This window comes from Aythya ferina, assembly GCF_964211825.1.
Source record: "Aythya ferina genome assembly, chromosome: 7".
Taxonomy (NCBI): Eukaryota; Metazoa; Chordata; class Aves; order Anseriformes; family Anatidae; genus Aythya; species Aythya ferina.
Window position 1 is genome coordinate 7,233,387 of NC_140302.1, and position 22,348 is coordinate 7,255,734.

Genomic DNA, 22,348 nt, shown 5'->3' on the forward strand with positions numbered 1-22,348 from the left:
GAGGGAAGGGATCATCCTGCTCTGCTTGGCCTGCTGCAGCCTCGCCTCGAGCACTGCGTGCGGGTTGGGGTGCCGCAGTACCAGAAGGGCATAAAGCCATTAGAGAGCCCCCAGAGGAGGCTGTGAGGATGATGAAGGGCCCAGAGGGCAAGGCGTGTGAGGAGCAGCTGAGGGCCCTCGGTTTGTTCAGCCCAGAGCAGAGGAGATAAGGGGAGGCCTCATGGTGGCCTGCAGCTCCCTCATGGAGCTTGTGGGTCCCTGCCAACTTAGGTTAGCCTGTGATTGTGTGATGCTTTTCTAGAACTTCCAATTGATTTTTTAAATCAGAAATAATACGTGTGGAAGTAAACAACCCCCTTTTTTCATTTTGTAGTTTCTGAATTTAGGAAACTGATGTGAATGCCTTGTGACTACTGAAAGCTGAGCACTGCAGGTTTCGTTCAGCTAGATTCTGTTCTCTGATTTATGTGCTAGCATAAGGGTTGCTCCCAGGCCAATCGTATTTCACTGGCTTTTTAAAGAAAGGGCTCTGCTGAAATGTTCAGCTAAAATAATCCCAAGATGTATCTAAATCATTTAGTAAGTTCTCACTGAGTACTAAGGGTCTGCTCTCTTTAGCAGAGCGTAAACAGCTAATTCTGTATTTCATGACTTTTGTGCCTGAGTCCCTTGTAATGTGCTTCCCATGGAAAGATCACCTTCTCCTGTGATTAATGTGAAAAAACAAACACTTCCCTGTTATTTCAGTTTAACGAAGATTTTCAGCTTCTGGATTCATCTCAAAGGGATAGTGTGGTGTACAACTATTGTTACAATATTTACAAATAAAGCAGCGGTGCTTTATAAATTTTATTTCTGTTGGCTTGTTTTGTAGCTACATGCTGAATAATTTCCAGCAAGCTCAGATAGCATTTATGAGTAAATGTCATTGTTTTCAGAAGAGTATTATCACACCTGAAAATAATATTGCTCTTTTTTGTCAATTATGTTCATTTCTGTTGTTTTTCTTTTTTTCTTTTCTCTCTCTTTTTTTTTTTTTTTTTTTTTTTTTTTACACATAACTTGCTTGACTTTGTTTCCTTGAGACTGGTTCCATATTAATTCCCTTTAAATTGTGATCCTGCTGTGAGATGCAAGATCCTTATCATGTGTCCTCTGTGGATTTTGAACAGCTCCCCACCCCCCACTAGGGTAAAATTGAAATTCCAGTGTAGTTCCAGGAGAAGGTATGTTACTTCTGTAATAAGGTAAAAGACTTAATTTCAGTGAGAACATCACTTGGGCTTTTCACAAAAAGGTTATGAAAGCTATTGTATTAGTGCGTTGCCAATATCAAGGGATGTGTTTGTTTTTGCATGTACAGTGCGTTTATGGACAAAATGTCTATTTGGTTGCATCAGACTCTGCATCTATTCAGATTTATTACTTCCCTGGCATTTTAGGTCAAGGACAGAGGCAGGATGTAAGCACCAAAACAATAGATATTAAAAAACAGAAAAAAACACACACACACACACACAAAAAAACACAACACAATTTCAGATTCTTTTTAGTTTACAAAAGTAATACTTTAAGGATGATTTTAAAAATGGCTTGTTTGTGTACTGCTGGTTCTTGATTAGAGAGTGTGAGTGCCTTGCGAATTTCTGAAACAAACCCATTGTATTTTTAAGAACAAAGGAGTCTCTGAAAACAAAGCGAGTAGTGCTTTGTTAAATCAAGCAGGTAGCTATTATGGAGTGCAACAGAGGAGAGTCAAATTGGATGGAGAATTCAAAGCAGTAAGGTCGGTTAAGTAGCAGTGTTTTACTAGAGACTGCACAAAATTCATCATTGCATCAAGATTTTAAGTTGATTAAATATTTAAAAAAAAAAAAAGTATGTAATTGTAGTTGCTTTTTTTTTTTTTTTTTTTTTTTTTTTTTCAGCTACATTAAAAATTAAGTTACTATTTGATCTCTTTAGCCCTTGCTTAAGGTTGACTTTGGCAGAAGCCAATTTTCTGGAAACTAGGCAAAGGAGGGTGAAGCCTCTATGGACCAAGAGCAACAAGCCAAACAAATGATGTGTGTGACTATTTTACAGTGCTTTCCCCCTTGCATAGATGTTGCTGTCCAAAATTATTGTACTTCTTTTCTGCCTGTAAGGAAAACAGAGTGTCATACTTAAAGTGCAGAAAGGGCTTTTGCAATTAAGTCCTTGGGTCTTGCCCCTTCCAAACACACTCAGTGCCATGAGGAATTTATACATGCCTTTGAAGAACATAGTTTTTTCTCTGATTACTTGCGTGCACTTCTTGGAAAGGTGATTGCTACCTTCTCACAGGGGCACAGCCCTGCAGACTTACTTAATTAGCAGTCAGGGCTCTGCCACAATTACTGGTCTAACCCCTTTTGTGCCAGATATGTTGGGTATGTGTATAGGCCACAAGGCTGTAAAGTTTGGGAGCAATTTCCCCTCACTACTGTCCTTTCATTCAGGACCTACTAATGATGGATTATTGCCTTTTTATAAGCTGGAGTTTTGTGAAAAACAGGGACTAGCTTTCATTATAAGACAATCATTTATTTGTACACTTAAGTTTTTAGGGACACACTTCTTGTATTTCACAATTGCTGAAGCATCTGAAGCATATCAGCTTGAAGTTTTGAGAGCTTCATGTCCTGGTACCTTTTGCCGTTAGGTGTCTTCACAGCCTTCGTCATGGGAAAGCAGACAAACTGTTGCTGCTTTTTCCTTCCTCTATTTCCTAATCATGTCATTTGGTTCTTGCAATTGCCCCAGCTCTTACATCCCTTAAGCTATCCCTTTTCACAGCAGGAATATGTGCATGGGTTATTTTCTAGTAGTTGCAGCTCAGGTAGCCCAAAATGTGGTGACATTCACCGGTGGAAATTGGAGATTATTATTTCCCTTTGCAGTCATTTGAAGAGAGGACTTTCATTGGTAGTGGAGTTGGTGAAAATGTAGCCAGAACTTTGACTTCACCTTCAGGTCTAAACAAGAAGACTAAGAAGTTAAAACAACTCGAGCCATTACGGTGGTCGTGGTGTTTTTTGTCTTGGTTGTTTTCAGGGAGGCTGGTTTTGGGCACCTTTTCAGATGATCTCAAATTTTGGTTGCTTACTTCTTTGCATCATCACTGAGGCATAATTATGAGGGCAATGTACAGAAGCTCGCGGATTTTGTTGGTGATTGGACATATAAACACTTAGAACTGCAATAGAGTTGGCATTCAGCTTGTTTCTCCTGGTGAAATACCCTTCCAATAAACTGGTGGTGGCCTCTGGAAAGCTGTATGAGCGTCAAGCTGCTGGGCTGGGGTAACACTGTACAGAACCTCTCACAAGAGGTCGTGCCAATAGCTCCAAAACTTTGTTTCTCAGGTGGCTAAAAGGGTGTTCTTCTTCTAACTTAAAAAAACTTCTTTGCTCTAAAGTTACAGATGCTTGGCAGTGTTTGTTACTGTCATCTCTAAAACAGTAGTTTCAAAATAAACAGTTGAAAAACCCTTACTGTGGTGTTTTCCTCAGTACAATTGTAAAACTATAAAGAGACCAATAATTAGTTTTCCCATTTTATCCATAACAAAACATCATTCCGACTCAGAGCCCCTCTCCGTACAGATTCATGTATTTATAGTCACTGTCATTGTAAACTGAGGGTATAAAGAAACTTTACTCTGCTTTTTGAAACAAATTATTTGGGTCTGCAAAACATGAGGTTATCTGATTAGTATTTTTCACCAATTTAAATGTTCTACAGCTAGTGACATTCACAGATTTTTTTTCTTACCTGTCAACGAATTTAAACCGATATTATTTCTTTTAATGCTTTGTGTGAAGAAACCTGGGTAGTGTTAATTCTTTAGCAAAAAATGAAGTTTTAGGGAAGTGTTCATAGGTACTGTGCGTGCATCTCTGAGACTCTGGAGTATGACGTTCATGGTAGATAGTAATGCTTGACATTTAGAAAGGAAGCTGGAGTGTAGGCAAGGCTTAACTGAAATGATGGGACAAGAAAAGAAAAGCAGATTATACACGCTGAGTACATGTTTGGTCCTAATTGGTTTCCCTTTTGTCTTGTTCGACATCGTTTTCTTTTTGCTACAATCTAGTTTGCTGTTGAAGAACAATGACTTTTTTTTTTTTTTTTTTCCTTGTAGAGCTTCATGTAACTGTTTTTTGTTGCTGTTGTGTTTTTTTTTTTCTTTCCCCCCTCACCTTGTTGTGTTGTACTTGCTACGGAAAATATATTTCCATTTTGGTTGTTACTTGATTGCATTCTTTTGAGGTAAGATTGGGGGATGATTACTCAATAGAGGAAAAAAAAAAAAGAATGATGTTAAATAGTTATCTTTGATGGGTCTCATCCTCAACACAAGTTATTTCACTTTGTTTTTCTTCTGGTGTTGTCTGAAATAGCTTCAGTGTCAGAGGCGGTTTTTCACTCAAGATAATCAGACTTCTTAAACATCACTCAGAACATAAGATACCAGAAACCCGTTTTAGAAAATTGTATTTTGAGTGTTGACATTATTATTAAAATATATAAAAATGTCAGTGAATGCATAAATGTCTCCCTTGTGTGCCCTTTGTTTTTTTGCAGGCACTATCCTGGTTGACAATATGCTGATCAAAGGGACAGCAGGCGGCCCAGACCCCACCATTGAACTCTCTTTAAAGGACAATGTAGATTACTGGGTGATCCTCGATCCCATCAGCCAGAGGTTGTACCTAAACAGCACTGGCCGAGTTCTGGACAGGGACGTAAGTTTGGAGTTTGTTTCCTTTTCTCCCCACAGACTTTATTTTCTGAGTCAGTGCATACTTGAAGAGTGATCATAAACACAAGAATTGCTAGAACATAATAGCAGCATCTATCTTTTGTCCCCAGATGAATGTGAACAGAGTTAATTTGATTCTTTGTAAGGACTTACTGGGAGCACACTTGGCGATGTGCATAACAATATTATGTGGGCAAACACAATAATAAAGACAGAACAAATAGTTGTGTGAATTAGCAGAAATACTTCTTGCACCAAAATTGTTTATTGAATCAAAAGCATTTTTATGTTTTGCTGCTGTTGTCTGGGAGAAGTCCTGCTCGCCTCATGGCCCATGACTCAAAGCCTGCTCTACCTGTGTACATTAGCTTATGAAATGTAAGAGAAAGCAAAGGAGTTGTGCATATTACAATTCACGTTTCAATTTCAATTTACTTGCAAAGCTTGACATACTCAAATGAAAATGTGCTAGTTTTTTGTTTGTTTGTTTGTTTTTAGTATAAGGTAACACAAAATTTGTGTGGTATGCTTTTTCCTAGTAGCATTAAATGTTTTTAAGCAAGTTTTATTTTTTTGTGGAAAGATTATAAAAAAAAAAAAAAGGAATATTCTCATCTATGCTGATTTCATTCAAGAGGAATGCTTTTTGAAAGTACAGACATTGCCTCGATGTTACAACATGGCTGCAGTTCAGCAGAATCTGCAAGAAAAACTGGCTTACAAGTGACTGTAAGCAACATGGAAAGCGTGATTTAAAGATCAGGAGTTCTCCTTGGCATCAATGAAAGTTTGTTTTATATTGGCTTGATCAAGTAATTTGTTTTCTCCATGTATTTTGAGATACGTTCATTAGTATCAAAAACAACATGCAAATTTATCATCATTTCCATTTTTTTAAAAAGCTAATTGAATTCAGCCATTCTTAATTAGCTTAATTCACAAACTATTTTAAAAAGTAAAATGAAGGTAATCAACACAAAACACCGCAGAACAGACCTGTGGAAAAAGGAGATCCCTGTGCATTAGCCAAGAGGTGACATTGCCTCCAATGCCCAACAGCTGGCTGCCTTTGAGATGGGCAGGAGTTGGACTGCTGTGTTAGTGACAGTTTGTCTAAGCTCATAAATGCTTTATATCCTTATGAATACATAGGCATTTCTTGCAAAGAACAGCACTGTAGACTCAACTCACAAGGAAATGAATGAATGGTATAAATTTGCTTAATTTACGTATGGGTAACAATGTTTTTACATTAGTTTTTATGGGGTTATTTCTTCATTTTTACTATGAGCTAGGAAACACTTGGGAAAAAAAAAAACACAACAACTGGTATTTACAGGTGGATTCAATACATTTTTATCCCTAGTGCTGCATAAGATTGCTTATTTGTGTTTGCTTCAATTTATAAGGGTATGAAAAGAAAAAATGAGATTTAGGGTAGTAATACAGATTTTGGGTGTGAGCGCTGCTGTATCTCTCTTTGTGGTCTCAGTGAATCTCAATTTAAGTTGCAAGCCAAAAAAAATGAAAGCAAACTGTGAAAACCCAACCTGCTGATCAAGTGAAAGTGTGGAACTTATGCCATGAACTTGATTAATACGTCTCTCATCTAATAGGTGTTTCCAACCTTCAGAACCAGAACTATACAAACCCCTAAATCAGAAAATCATTTTGGAGTGTGTGCAGTTCTTTGTTTCTTTATTTGTTTAACAAAGAAAAGCTGCATTTCTCATCTTTCAAGTGAAAACTGTGTGAAACCTTGTAATACCAATAGATTTTTTTTTATTAATTCCAACCTTAAAATCAAGTTTTTGATTACAGAGCAGAAATTGGAGTCTGATTCACAAATGGTGCATATGTGATTACATGCAATATGGTTCGATGCTCTTGCCATTTTTCTCTTGTGTGACCGCCTGTCAACCCTCTGCTGATTCAGATAACCCAATCTCATTCTTTCTTTTATTACTTTTCTTGAAAGAAAATCCAATTAGAATCCATTGACTGATTTTACTGAGAATGACAGTATGTTTTTCCAAATAAAATTGGATAAAAAGAAAATTCCCGACCTCCCTTCCAAAACTTCAAGTACTTAGGAAGGATGAATAGAGATGAATCAGAACCGGAGGGGAAAGAAACTGCTAAAATGTGTTAGGATAACTTGTCCCCAGTATGATAAACAAATGGTGCCATTATGTATTTACATTTATTGTCAGTAAATGTCAAAATTGACAAGCATTTATTTACAGATCTGATTTAAAATCTAAGCACTGACCAAGCAGAAATAATAATAGTCTTATGCTTCCATACCTCAAGAAAAGGGAAAAAACATTTTTCACATGTTCTTACGAAAAAGACCAAATGATGCTTGCAAATCCACAACATCACAGATTTATGTATCTGCAGCAACAAACAGCTATCATTTTCTTAGGTATCACGAACAACGGCAGATGATCTCAGTTGCATTTTTAGCTTATTAAAGATGGTCTAAAAATTCCATAATTCTTGCAAAGAATGCCAGCTTGCAAAATAGAGATAATAACTTTCAAGTTGTAATTTAAGTTAGCAGTTATATTTGGTATATTCCTACCTGTGTTAGAAGTAGAAGCACCTCACAGTTGGCCGCAGATTTTTACAGCAATGAGAACCCGTTATTAGATAAAGGCTCACACTGTACCTAATTGCTGAGAAAGTTGAGTGCAAAGAGTTTAAGGAAGAATCAAAATTTCATGTAAGTTCTCAACAACAACATAAAAACACCTTCTTTTCCCATGTCTGCTGACTCTTTAAAAACTGATCAATGCCACAGTCTGAAGGGTAAAGAAAGCCATATGGTTCTAAAGTCCATTATAGCAAAACTGGAAAAAAATCAATCACTCAGAGAAATTGTAGCATTTAGAATGAGTGAAAGCATGATTATGCAGATATATAATTATGGTATAATTTTAAGTCTCAGAATCTCAGCACAAAAAGCTGTTTGTTCTCTACAGTACAGTGAATTCATAGGCATTTGTAAATTATGCTTTTGAGTTGTTTAGTCTCATGAAGACTGAGGTCAATATATACAGAGGATTCTTCTTTTGTCCCTTCCCATGTGTGCTTGCTCTCTGCTGACTGTTAGATAATAAATCAAAATGGAGTTATTTTTATTTGAATATTATGGTGTTCAGTGTAGTAAAACCAAGACTCTGGATTGTCTATACGTAGCAGTGACCAAGTTGTTTTTAAATTACTTGATAAATGCAGGTAGTAGAATCTTTAATTTATTTCTGACTCGACCTTTCCATTCAAATACTAGCCAATCAAAGGTTAAAATGTGTGACATTCTCTAGGTGTCTTTCAATAATCGGATGATAATCAAAATGTGAGGGCTAACCTTGTGGAGGATTTTTGGATGCTGCACTTGATGTGTTAGCACAGTCAGACAGCAAATCTCAGCCTGCGCAGTGCAGCTTTCAGAAGTGTGGGTCTACATGGATCACTGCTGGCACGAGTTGTAGCTAGGACGCTCTCAGAGAAGCTGTTTAAATACAGGAACAGTACAGCATCAAACGTAACACAGGCTGATGGGCTACAAGTGAACCTGAGCAATATTAATATCGGTGTAGTATTTAACTCTCCTGTTACTTCAGTTCATATTTTGACTATATGTTGTAAAATATATTTTCACTTACAGCCGCCACTGTCCATTCAATCCATTGTGGTGCAAGTCCAGTGCGTTAATAAAAAGGTTGGCACCATTATCAACCATGAGGTGCGGATTGTGGTGAGAGACAGGAATGATAACTCACCTCGGTTCCAGCAGCAGCAATACTACGTGGCAGTAAATGAGGTCAGATTTTTTTTTTATTTGTTTCTTTTTCTTTTTATGTTTTGTGGGTTCATTGCTAGATGCCAACTTCAGTTCTTTCTCTTCTCCTTTAAAAAAGCAATAAATTCAGTGGGTTTTAAATCCCTTCCATTTGTATCACTTTGGAGAAACACATCATGGCCAATATACTTAAGTTTTTAGAATGAAGGCTATTCTTCCTATTTCCTGACCATCAGGAAGATAAAGATACTTTTCGCCAGGATGCTTATAATGAAAGAAACTAGAATCTGAAGCCATGGCCTATTGAGTAGTAGCACTAATTTACATTAAATTACAAAATGTTTTACTGCATTATACAACTTTATCAACAAACCTGAAAGTAAAACAAATATATTAATGAAAGACAAATGTAGAGCAAATAATTCAGAAGTTTTTATTAGGAATATTGAAGCTTGGTAAAGTGCAATTTATCACTGTTTAAAATGGTGCCTGTGAATTGAAGTCTTTATTTTCTAGTGGAATAAAAATCTTTGGATTGGACTGATCTAGGTTATTTGAAGGATTTGTTTTTATTTTTGTTTTTCTTGAGGTAGTACGATTTACATTGCATTTTTTATTCTCATTAGAGATTGAATAATCTGCTGGTAACCAGTACAAAGGATGTGTGTTTGCAGGAAATCAGTATTTGGGGGCTTTTATAGTAAGAAGGTGAAGTGGGGAGTGTATGTACAAAAGTGGAAATGTCCAGAGTGAAACTAAGAGGAGAATGGAAAGACAAGCCCATCTTCTCTGAGTAAAGATGGGAGGAATTACCACAAATCTGTTAAATACCAGAGCACTAATTTATTTATTTCTGAAAGAGCACAAATGATTTGATGTTGTTGGGTTTTGGTAGTGTTCTTGTTTCAATTTTTTTTTCCTAGTTTTGTGTTTGAGAGATGCTTCCCAATGTGTCAGCATCGTGTTTGGTTAGGATGAGTTTCTGCTTTAAGTGACCGAGCATGCAGGCAAGTGATGCAGAAGTGGGAGAGCTGGCTGATGAGTTCAGGACTAATTAAGACCAAAATATAAAGATAAGAAAAGAAGGAAAACCCCACGTTATTTTTGACTAGAGACCTAAAAATGAGATAAGGTTATACAGATGTATATCTATTATTTATGTATACATACACCTTTTGGTCTCAATATATACAGTACCTGTATATATACCTGTTGGTCTCTTTGCTGGTGATGATGTGGGGAATATTAAGGGAATGTCTGGCTGAGTTTGTAGTAGAGCCCTACTGCCCTCCAGCAATGTAACGCAGAACCTCTGTGAGTAATGGACCAGCTCCTTCTTAGGGTTGCCAAGAAGAGATTTTCAGCTCTGGACACCAATTGCTACAACTGGTAACTTTAATAAATAAATTTGTGAATATTTTCTGGCTTGTTCATTAAGTCCCTTTTCTCCAAATCTAACTTCAGAATATATATATGTATATATATATATATATATATATATTTTTTTTTTTTTTTCCGGAATATTATTTTTGAAGGTTGTTACACTGTGAAAATGAAATATGCCATTTCACCATACTATTTTAGGGGACATAAATTGTGTGTTTTTTGGGGAGAAAAACTGCTAAGATTTCTTTTGCCTACATGTTGGGCTTATCAAACAAGTTTGTTTTTATCTAAAAAATTTAGCTTGTGAAAAGAATATTTTGTTTAAATATAACTTTGATTAATATTGATTAGCTTAAGTCAAAATTAACAGCAATTAAGCATGTGTATTTTCTAACTGTGAAGTTTTGCACGTATGGAGATAACAAAAAGTGAAAGAATCTCTCTCGTTTCAGGCAGCTCCAACAGTTTGTGACCCTGGTATTGAAACATTTTTGAGGTATTATTGCTTCTAGCCAAGTACTAAGGAAATAGAGAGAGGAAAACATAATTCCTCTATATGAGCGTGTAGCTGTCCTTCACTGTTTGATCTTCATTTATATATAAATTAAGCACCTTTTAAATTGTCAGGATCTCCCTCCAGACAAGTTTCAGCAGTCCCTCCACCTGTATTTCTTACCAGAATTGGGGGGAGGGTCATAAAAAACTGGATGAGTACTTGTCAAGTCCTCCTTAGGCTTATTCAAGTTGGTTTAGGTTTTCAAGTTGGCTGTGATGCAGGTAATCAGTTCCAAGATGTGCACAAATGTATATCTGTATTCAGATATAGTATCTGAATGCAGGTAGTATATCAGCGCTGTAACACCAAGGAGGTAAGGACTTTCCATAATAAGAAAGAAGTCTAAAAGGCATAGAGAAAAATGCACCATTTAAAATAATTGCTATTAAGAAATTTAGCAATGTTCCAAATATCTGTGACTATTTATTTAAATTACTATTGGGTAAAATGCAATCTTGCTCTTTCCACCAGCTGCAGTCCTGTTTTAATTAGCTTCTTTGTTTCATTTCATTGCTGTTATGCTTATAGCTCCTGACAAGGCACCCCTGTGCCCTTCAGTAGTACCCAGTGGGTTAATGCTCTCATTAATTAACAACAACAAAAAAATCAGAAAGCATCTCAGACTTTCTCAAAGGTTTTAGTGAATGATTACAGTTTTAATGATAGTTTATTTTGCTAGTAATTGGCACTGCTCCTAGTGAATTTTAACTACAGGGAAGCACTGAAAGGGATGTTTAGTGGCTTTTGTTTTTGGATTGTTGATATTTTTCTGGTTTTAGTTTACTTGTAAACTAAAAACTACAGAAATTTCTCTTAAATGCATAATGTTATCCAAATCAAAGGACAATTAGATTTACAGCTACCATACATGTGAGCATCAAAAACGCATTTTTTTTTTTTTAACAAGGACTTGGTCTGTATCCAATTGAGGACTTGTTCAGGTGCTTTGCATGGCTGTGCAAAGGTGGTTTCTCCTGCCAGCTGCTCTGGCACTGGCTGTCCACATGGGCTGTAGAGCACATGCACTGTGGCTTTATAATGATATTACCATCACTAGTGCTTGTATGAAAACATCAGGTAGACATTCCACGTGTGCTGTTTAATCCATTTGTGCGTACACAGCATTGGATTTATGACTGCTGTGCTAGCCAGCTTGTCAGTATGTGCTTTGTAGGTGTATTGTCTCCAAGAAGCATAAGGCTTGCTGCCTACACCTCCTTCTGTAAGGAAAGCCAGGTCAAAATTTCTGCTTTGGAGTTACTCCATAACGTTTTCAGGGAGTAAAGTGTAGGGCAAAGATTTTTCAAAATACTTAAATATTCTTATACTTATTAGTATCTGTAATGCAAGACATAGCTCTAACTAGATTCTACTTATTGGTTGATATTTTTTTTTAGCATCAGAAATGTCAAAAGGTAAATCATATTTTGGAGAAACAGTGCTTCTTATGTCAAACGTTCTTTATTTGAAGTGCCCAGAAGATAATAAAATTAAAGTATATAAGAAATTGAGGGCTATTTTAATGCCAACATAAATCCCAGTTTCACACATCTTTTCATAAAGACATGGATTAAAATTAATCTCATACTTTTCCAGAAAGCTTAAATGGAGTTGGGTTTGGTAGAGTAGTGTCTGTCTTGGTTTACACCAAATTATCTCTATTTTTTATACTTGATTGGTTAGAAAAAGAGGAACAAGTTACAAAAAGCTCCCCTGGCCCAGTGCATTTTCTCTGTCAGTGACCCTTGCAGATGCTCAAGGAAGACTGTAAGGACTGGGAAATGTGCGGAGTTAGAGCTCTGCCGAGCTCCAGCCACTTGTAGCTGTAAAACCTGGTAGACCAAAGGCAGTGTAAGGAATGGCTCTTGGCCTGTTTTTCCCTTCTCAGTTTCTTTTGAACACAAACATCTTAAAATTCTTACTGCAAGAAGCATCAACTAATTAGTGTCAAAATTTTGTATCCTGTCAGAGGCATCTGCCAGTATTAGGAGTTGCATAGGTGTCAATTCAGAAATGCCATGGTAGCATTTAGTTGATTTTCAAAGACATTATTCAGTTGAGGGGTAGAGAATTTTGTCATTAATACCTATTTTCTGATACCTCAGTATTTAAGTGGTAATACTCTCTTCAGTCTTCCTTCTACTTAAAAATTCATCCCAAAGTGGGTGAACATGAAATGAGTAAAACTGCATGCCTACAGAAAACTTCAAAATCCTTCAAAATATGTGCACTTATTAATTCTATAACTATGTGGTCAGTCTTATTTAAAAATAAATAAATAAATAAATCCTTTCCTTCCCTTATCGAGGTGTTTATTTATAGACTTTTTTGTCATATCATATCTATATCTATCTATCTATCTATATGCCTTAACGTCTGGCACTGTGATGAGAAACGCTGTATTTTTCCTTTTATTCAGAAATCTTCATTAGGATCCTGAAAATTGTGAGAAATCTCTATCCATAGTGCCTGTATAATTTGGGCCTGTTTTGCCTGTTGTCAAATGATTCTTAGGGCATTGTTTTCTTCTGTCATTCATACACATTCTTGTATACAAGACCTTTGGGCAAGGTGATCCAGAATTAAAATGTGTAGAGAAATTATTTCCTTCCATGTGTGGTTTTAAAACTCATCTTTTGTGTCTAAGTGTGAAAATGAACATTACATGTTTATTGAGAAAGTATCTTTTTCAGGATGATTTTAATTATTCTACTGAAAGTATGTAGCTGCTGTACGATTGCTCTTGTGTTCTTGTTAAGGTTTATGGAGCCTGTAATGTTTGCTTGACTTGATGGGTTAGCTTTGAGTAGCAGTGCTGGTGTTCCCAATTAAATTACAATTAAAATTGGTTTTAAAGTTCAGCTTCCTTAAAGAATAAAATACAGTATCTCCTTCTAAAAAAACTATATGCTTTTTGAACAAAATATTGTCTAAACATTTATAAATGAACTAGCTAATTGCTTTGAGGTAGTTAACAAAGATGAAAAAAATACCTTGCATTTTAAAGGCAAGCAAAGGAATAACCTTACATGCATTTGTGTGCATATATATATTTAGATGCACTTACATTTATTTGAGTATGTATATACGTATATTTATATTTATGTTTATATATATCCACATATGAAATTATCTGATCTCTATAGTCCTAATAGTCATTGTAGAGATCTAATGTAGACACAGAAGATCCATCTGCTTACAAATAAGTGGCATTTTGTGCATCAGCTATAGTAAAACAAACCAACCAACCAAACAAAAAAGATGGTAATTAAACTATTGACTATTTATAATTGTCTGGGTTATGAGTCAGAATTGGGAAATAATCCAGATATGCCCTTAACAGTGCTGATATTAGAAATATTCTGCAGGCTTATTTCCTTTGCTTTTATATATATTTACATTAAAATGTCACATCATTATTTAGGAGAAAAAAAAAAACTGACAAGATGACTGTAGCCTGGGTTTACATTCAACCATGTGTATTAGTGACCCAGAGATATCTGCTATTACAGTATATCTAAACCAAGTTTTGGAAGTCTGGAAAGCTTATGGTTAGAAATCGAAAAGAATTTTATAACTCTACTATCACAGCATCGACAAATATGGCCGCAAGGGTTTTAAGAACAAGTAGCCTTGTATGGGGACTGAACACTAAAATCTTGTACAACAAAGACACAGTTGTGGTTGGCTCTGTTCTGTGTTAAACACAATTTATCCTTACAAATTGTGTATCATCTAAATACAGCACTAATTCTTCATTGCCTGAATTTTAGAAGACTTTTTTTTTTTAATTACTAATTTTTCATGTAGGTCTTACTCAAGTGTTTCAAATCTTTTGGTAATCTCAGTGGCATTTAGTAAGTTGTTGTTCGGAAATGTTAGTGGAGCTATTTCAGTAATATTTGAATTCAGTGTTACTGAATTACTGAGTGTTACTGAGTGCATACATACCCTTATAGCCAGTAAGAATTTGTCCCTTGTAAACCATTATTTTAGGGTTAAAATTATTTTTCCTTAAGTTGGCAGAGAGAGGAAGTCTTTGCAAAATAAGAATGTTTCTTGAACTTCATCTGTCTTACAACTTTGACTTTGTGCTGTTGAGCATTATAACTTATGCTGAATTTTCATTGCTTCTGGAGTAATTATTCATATCTTTTTCCTTATGGTATTGAAATAATTAATCTCTGCAGGTAGACATCATCAAAACAATATTAGCTCAGAATGATTAACTGTAATTATTCCTTTGCGCTGCTGTTTAGGGGCCACTGTGAAAAATTATTCATTTTTAACTTTGTAAATAGGCAATAATAGGAAAATTTATTTTCAGAATGTGTTATGGAAGTATTGAACGTTCCTGTCTGCATCTAGATTTCTAAGAGACATAAATCACGTTGAAGGAAATTTCTAAGCATTAAAGTTGTTGACTGTGGAAGAGTAAGATTTATTATATGCATTTCCTCCCTATTTGTATAATTACATTCTTTTGAAATCTTACTCGTTTTCTGTCATCGCCACTTGGTTCTTTTTCACCACAATGAATTCCCACAGAAATGATGCTTTGACTGTCGCTAATGCTGATGCCTGTTTTTCTTTATGGTTCCCAGTAGTCCATCTTGCATAAAATAAGGAACTCACAGTGGTCGACTGTTGGTTTCCTGTGTATCTTCAGTCCCTTTCTGTAGGAGATACTGAAGTTTAATACTGAGAAAAAAAATCTCACCAAGGTATTCTGTGAGATAGGGATGTCTAATGGAAGTGGGACAAGTGGGTCTCTAGGGACGCTTTTTGGAGCCAATTTTGGACCCTTCTCCAGTCCAAAAAGGAGAAGCAAACTAAAGGAGCCAGGAACCCCACCTTAGACATATTTCTTCCTCCTCAGTCTCTCAGAGTTGGTGTTGGATTTTTCCAGGCATTGGAGCAGGTTGCCCAGGGAAGTGGTGGAGTCATCATTCCTGCGGGTGTTTAAGGAAAGGTTGGATATGGTGCTTAGGGACATGGTTTAGTGGGTGAAATTAATAGTAGGGGGATGGATGGACCAGATGATCTTGGAGGTCTTTTGCAACCTTAATGATTCTATGTTGTTTTTAACCTGTGAAGAAATTCCCTTTGTCAAAGGAAGCTTGGGATTCAAGCACAACCTTTGACTAGTGACTGAAAGTTATATCTGTCTGTATTTTATATAAATATGATCTCAATTTTGCCATTTCATTGTAGGAACAAACTTCTTCCATGTTGAAGATGTCGTCTTGGTTGCATCCTTTTGCATGCCTTCGCTGGCAGAGTCAGTGGTAGGATTCACTCCTTGGTTAAATCAGCAGCAGGTTAAATCATTCATTAAATGAATCATTAAATTTGGATGTGGGTCAGATTCACGTATACAGATCTACAGATCTGTTAAAGTTGAGAAATTTGCAGTGTACCATTTAATTTCCTGTGATTTCACTATTGTAATTCATTACTGTTGTTTTTGGCAGATGCAGTCTTTACTGAAGAAAGTACCTAATTGAATTCAGTTATTCATCAAAGCTAATGCAAACTTTGTTTACACTAATAGAGGTGTCCTTGGAAAGATTTTCATTTTAGAAGGAAATTTTTGCTAAAATAATGGAGAAACAGGGTTTCTATGCCCAGGTTCTCGCTACGCCTAGGCTTCAGCTTTTATATGTGTGTTTTAAACATCTCCATAATATTAATTAGAAAAATACACCTTTCCTTCCCATGTTATCTGTCTTTATTCACAGAGATGCTCTTTGTAAATGGCTGTTCACATAAAAATCTTCTTTAAACAAAAACAGTGGGATAACTCTTGTTGATAAAGAACGGTCATTAATAAGTTTATAAGATGAACTGAGTTCTCAGTTGTGCCCTCTGTGACCCAAAGCAGAAAATGTAGAACAATTTTATAGTTCGCACCCAATTCAGGACAAGATCAGTAGTTCATATGCTAAGCTGGACTCTAGTAGAAGAAAACTGGTGGTAGGAGGGAATTTTATATGAAGGATATCTAAGATCTTCCTGTATATGAGCTATGTATTGATTGTTGTACAGTGAAGCATGAAATAATTATTGTTTCATTGCCATTTGATGTCCAAAATGCATTTATTTATTTGTTAAATATTCATCTTGCTTGAGAATTGCAGGGAAGATTTCTTGATAGCTTTCCTGGTGAGGTATATATATGCACTACAGAGTACATTGTTACAAAACCGTCTGTCACCTCATCAGATTTCTTTTATTTTGCTCTACCCTATGAGGCTTCTTACAGTAATTCGTATTTGGGTTTGGATTTCATATATCCTTTTCCAGCAGTGTTGAATGTCTTTTTTAGCAATGTGGTATTACCCAGTGGCTTTCTGCTTAAATTTGATACAGCACTTTAGGAGCGTTACATTTTAGTATTTATTTTGTAGTCTTATTTGTTGAGCTTCTTACTAAGATAATGATGGATTCAAATAAACATTTCTCAAGTGTATGACTTAGAATCATAGAATATCCCGAGTTGGAAGGGACCCATAAGGATCATTGAGTTCAACTCCTGGTTCCCCACAGGTCTACCCAAAAATTCAGACTAAGTGCACAGTCCAAACGCTTCTTAGACTCCAGCAGGCTTGGTTCAGTGACCGTGTCACTGGGGAGCCTGTTCCAGTGCATGACAACCCTCTCGGCGAAGAACCTCTTCGTGATGTCCAGCCTGAACCTCCCCTGCTGCAGCTTGACATCATTCCTGCGCGTCCTGTCACTGGTCAGTAAAGAGCGCCTACCCCTCCGCTCCCCCTCGTGAGGAAGCTGTAGACCACGATGAGGTCTCCCCTCAGCCCCCTCTTTTCCAGGCTAAGCAAGCCAAGTGACCTTGTGAGAAACACTCCGTAGCCAATAACGTAGGCTCAGGCGAGGATCTCAGTGAAGTAGTAATTTATTCGCGATTGCAATGGCGGGCGCCCCACAAGCAGGAGAGAGCGCATCTACTAGTTCCAAAACACGGTTTATATACCTTTTGATGGCAGGACCCTCCCCTGTTTCCCCACTGAGTGGGTAATCCAGGTTCACAATCTATCTGATGCTTCACAAACAATGCATGGCCTTCAGTCGCCGGCCTGTTAAATTTCAAATTTCTTTTGACATTTTTACTGCTTCAAGTGGTAATGTTTCTTCACTTATCTGACTTGACTTGACACCGTGATTTTCACCTAATTGTCCTAAGGAGTCTGATTGTCTGCATTTTACAAGGTCGCCTGCTAAACTTTCTTATCACTGTAAGCATATCTCAGTACCACATTCCCTCCTTCTAAACAATGTAACTCTGCAAAAACAACATTTCTATTCCCACAACCTCAGCCACTCCTCATCCCTCACCGTCTTTGTAGCCCTTCTCTGGACACTCTCCAGTAATTTCACGTCCTTTTTGTACTGTGGAGCCCAGAACTGCACACAGTGCTCGAGGTGAGGCCGCACCAGAGCAGAGCAGGACAATCACTTCCCTCGTCTGACTAGCGATGCCATGCTTGATGCACCTCAGGACACAGTTGGCTCTCCTGGCTGCCAGGGCACACTGCTGGTTCATATTCAGCTTTCTAGCAATGGATAAAGAGCAAGTAACTCAGCTGTCTATGCTATCATCTGGACGGCTACCATGTGGGCTGTTTATATCAGGTTAAAAATAAAAATAAAAAAAATTTGCTGACTGCATGGGAGGGCCTTTGTAGGAGACCTATGAAGCCTGCCCTCCTGCATGCCCAGGTCCCACTTTCCTTCACAGCAGAGCAAGCTGCCTCCAGTTTCCAGCTTAATTCAAATTGTTCTGTGGCTCTGCAACATCCCTCCTTACTGATCAAGATGTAATGATGGCAAGTCTGTCAGTAAACCCTCAAAAGTGTGGGTAAAAACAATGCTGCTAGTGGAAAAATATCACAATGGGAGTTGTTAGTGTAAAAATACTGTGTAGCTTTGAAGGCGGAGTGCCTCTCTCAAATGATTACTTGTGGAGTTTGAGATGTTTAGGAATGATCTCATCTGATTTTTTGCAGAGGCTGCACTAATCTCTGATGTGAGATCTAGGGCAGCCTGTAAAGCTGAGTAAGTGTTAATTTTTTCCTGTTTTTCAGGAATAGTGAGTCATGGGGATTTTTTCAGTCTCATTTCTAATATAATCTCTATTGCATAAAAGACAATGTAGATAAACTAGAAACCTGCACATCAGGTTCACGAAGGTCTGCACATCCGCAGTCAGTTACTTTGGATGCAACACACTAAATCTAAGACTCTATCTTCTGACTTTTACTGGAAGAGCATGCAATTGTAATTCTGGTGTATACTGCTATTTCATTTTTACAACTGTCTTCTTTGTTATCACTTAATGATGTGGTTTAAAGCACTAGAGCCTTTTTATGTTAGCCATCAGTTATCTGCACCCTGTCAGGAGCTGGATACTGCCGCTCTGGGTGAAGCAGAGCAAGTCTTGCTGAGCAGAGATGCTGGCAGAGCTCAGTGGGAGCCAGGCCCGCAGCCCCCTCTGGAAAGCAGCATGCGCCTCCCCATGTCCTTCAACTCTGAGCTCCTGTGCTTTGTCTGTGAGCACTGAAGGTTTTTCTGGCAGAAGCATGGGGGATTTGCACCATTGAATCGTTAAGGTTGCAAAAGGCCTTCAAGATCATCTGGTCCATCCATCCCCCTACTATTTTTTAGTGTCACCCACTAAAAAATGTCACTAAGCACCATGTCCAACCTTTTCTTAAACACCCCCAGGGATGGTGAAGGTGTTGCTTGCTCTTTTTTTTTTTTAATTTTTATTTATTTTTATTTTTATATTTTAACTATCTGAATCTATTTTAATTGGTAATTTAGATGAATTTTCGCCAAGTTGCATATGCTTTTCTTGTGACAGTAGCTGATAGAGTGACAACCCTGTGTTTGCCCTAACCCAGTAGCCTGTTCATCCTCTCTTCCTTCTGTCCTTTTTGGGGTGATGAGAGGGCTGGCAGCAGGCTGAGGTCAACCCACCTCTACTTACAGGAGGGTGAAAACACGCATATATTGCCCAGCGCATTTTTCAGGTTGCTTTGTTCTTTTATCCCCTTAGCAAAACATAAAAAGCCCTTTCTCCCCTGCACATATGCTGTAGCATTTGCCACTACGGTATGCTTTTTAGTTGAGGGGACACAGTTCTGGTGGTACGCTGTCAGCCAAGAGACGTCGGAATGACCCTTTTTCCTTTTCACCTTCTCTTAAAACTTCAGACTTCTTTATACCCTATAGGTTTAATTGTGAAATTTGGAGGGAGGATAGGGGTCAGTGGGTCAGTGAAGGAATTCAGGGACCAAAAATTCTCGTGTACTAAGAGAACAACAGCTGGAGGCGTGGCTATGAGGAGGGTTTGTGTTAAATCCAGAGCTGTTTGTTCATTTGGTTTTCAGGGTTATTACTTGCAAAGTTCTCTGAATATTAAAATTCAGAAATGATGACTCCTAAAATGTCAGTTGGATTTCTGTCCTTAATCTCAATTGATATTGATTTTACGCAGTTTATCTATCTGAGGATAGTTATAAGTTGATGAATTTTCGGAGTATAATTTTGTGAGTATTCAGTTGCTGCCAACAAAGTATTGGAGAAACAACATCTTTCCCACCTGTCTTTAAAGCCATAAAGCTCTGTGTGTGTAATATTAATTTGGTGCTGCTCACATTCTTACGAAGTTCTATTTACCTTTGCAGGTAATTTTCCTTCTTTAGTCTGGAAAAAAAAAAAAAAAAGAAGTAGTTTTTAGTTATTGTTATCTATTTATATTTTTTATTAGTATTTTTCATCTTTTTAAAAATACACATGGAGTGCTGACATGACACAGATGATCTGTGAATAAAAATTGAAATTTCTGTTTCATTGTATGCGACCCATCAGTTAACGTAGTTTCTGAGTGTGTTGTGTCTAAATATTTGCTCACTCATGAATTTCCAGGCTGAGTAGAGGAGGACAGAATGTCGGCCTTGTTTTATAGACAGGAGCAATGGGAAAAAAAAAAAAAAATGCCCTTGATAATGAACCCTCTATTGTTTCTTTTATGTTTTGGGTTTTAATATGCATTTGCCTTTCCCTGTTCTTGCAGTTAACTCCAGTTGGAACAACCATCTTTACAGGGTTTTCTGGAAACAACGGTGCTACTGACATTGATGATGGTCCAAATGGCCAAATAGAATATGTCATCCAGTACAATCCTAATGATAAGGTATGTGCCCTGTACTTTTTTTCTCTTCATTCAACTATATATATATATATATATATGTATATGTGTATATATATATATAATATTATTTTTGTGGTGTTTATATATATTGACTTCAAAACAATAAGTGAACAAGAGGTTGCTACTGGACATTATAAAGAAACTCTAAACTTGAAAACTTACTTCCTGCCATAGATTATCCTTTCTGCCAATGACCCTTACTTGCCCCATAAACACAGCTGTATTTCCTTTTCTTTCGTTGCCACACTATAATCAGCATAGTTCTTAATCATCAGTCAATAATCCCTTCTTCTCTGGTGTTGTTCACACGCTTAATGTTTTTTTTGGCATGCTTTTTTTTCAGTGTGTGCTAGGTAGTTATATTTATTCCTGCACATTTGCACCTAATAGATTCATTGCTAAGAAATACTCATAGGCATAGCTAAGCTGCTCTTGACAGAGACATTCCAACTATAATAAATAATAACTAAATAACAAATATTATTATTTATTACATTTATACCTTAAAAAGAAAAGCAACAAAACCAAACACTTTAAAAAAAAAGATACTACTATTGTTTTATTTTAATAATATATAACCCTGGCTATTATCTGTTCAAACACATCATTTAGAGACAAAAAGCATAAAGAATTAAAATAAATGCTTTTTAGGTTCAGATTAGTGAGTTTCTCCATTATTAGGTATTTTTGCATAGCAGTGATTCGTGTGAAGTGTCCATATGCATTTTCTTGGCAAATTCAAATTAGCAATCCTTTTTTGTAAATCAAGGTATTTTTTGCCATGGGCTAAGAGCACCATTACTGTGGATCAGGTGGTGTGATAATTTAAGTATGCTAACCTGAAAATAAATTAATCCCAACAATAATATAGATATTAAAGAAGGAAAACAGTATGTAGCATATAGATTTAGTAACCTCATTCAAATTCTCTACTGTTACTTGAGGGTAATTTAAATATAAATGATTTTCTAGGAATACAGCAATCTGATATTCAATCTGAATTAGAAGTGTAGGCATACATGTTATGATTTAATTTGCTTATGATTTAAGCTATATAACTCATAAATGCTTCTGTCCTATCCACTTAAGTCAACAAGAGCTTAAAAAGCTACTGAATTACTTAATGCTTTTATTTTTTTTAACATTTTTCCCCTTTTCTTTTTTTTTTTTTTTTCTTAGCTTATAATACTTAACAAGGACAAGTTCAAATAATTTCCTCTTTTTCAATAAAGATCTTCGTATCCTCAAAACAAAGCAAACTCCAAACCCTTAAATTATTACACACTTCTTTTGAAATATATTGTACCACAGTGAAATAAGAAGAGCTGTTTAGCATTTAATTTACTGTTATGTCACAGCGTTATACTGCTGAAAGGCACCTGGTGAAATCATTCTAAAGCATCTCCCACAACTACAGTGGCCTCAAGCCCAGCAGAGAGAGTTCAGTTAACCACTAACGAAGGGTATTATGTAGTATGCCCAAATGGTTTGATCCTGTTTCAACAGAAGAGGAGTTAAAAGATTTTTTTTTCTTGTTTACCTAGCAAAACTTAATTGATCTTGTTCTCCCAGTCACTC

The 22,348-nt window shown here is 36.7% G+C and overlaps 1 protein-coding gene across 17 annotated transcripts in view; it reads left to right on the top strand.

Annotated features, from left to right (window-relative positions):
• The window catches only part of PCDH15 (protocadherin related 15), an 883,259-nt gene that overhangs the window by 596,892 nt on the left and 264,019 nt on the right, over nt 1-22,348 (top strand). For all 17 annotated transcript variants that reach the window (XM_084525148.1, XM_084525147.1, XM_084525146.1 and 14 more), the window contains 3 exons: nt 4,609-4,769; nt 8,460-8,615; nt 20,633-20,752. In XM_084525148.1, coding sequence (XP_084381274.1) covers nt 4,609-4,769; nt 8,460-8,615; nt 20,633-20,752 — 437 coding nt within the window. The remainder of the gene's footprint in view (nt 1-4,608; nt 4,770-8,459; nt 8,616-20,632; nt 20,753-22,348) is intronic.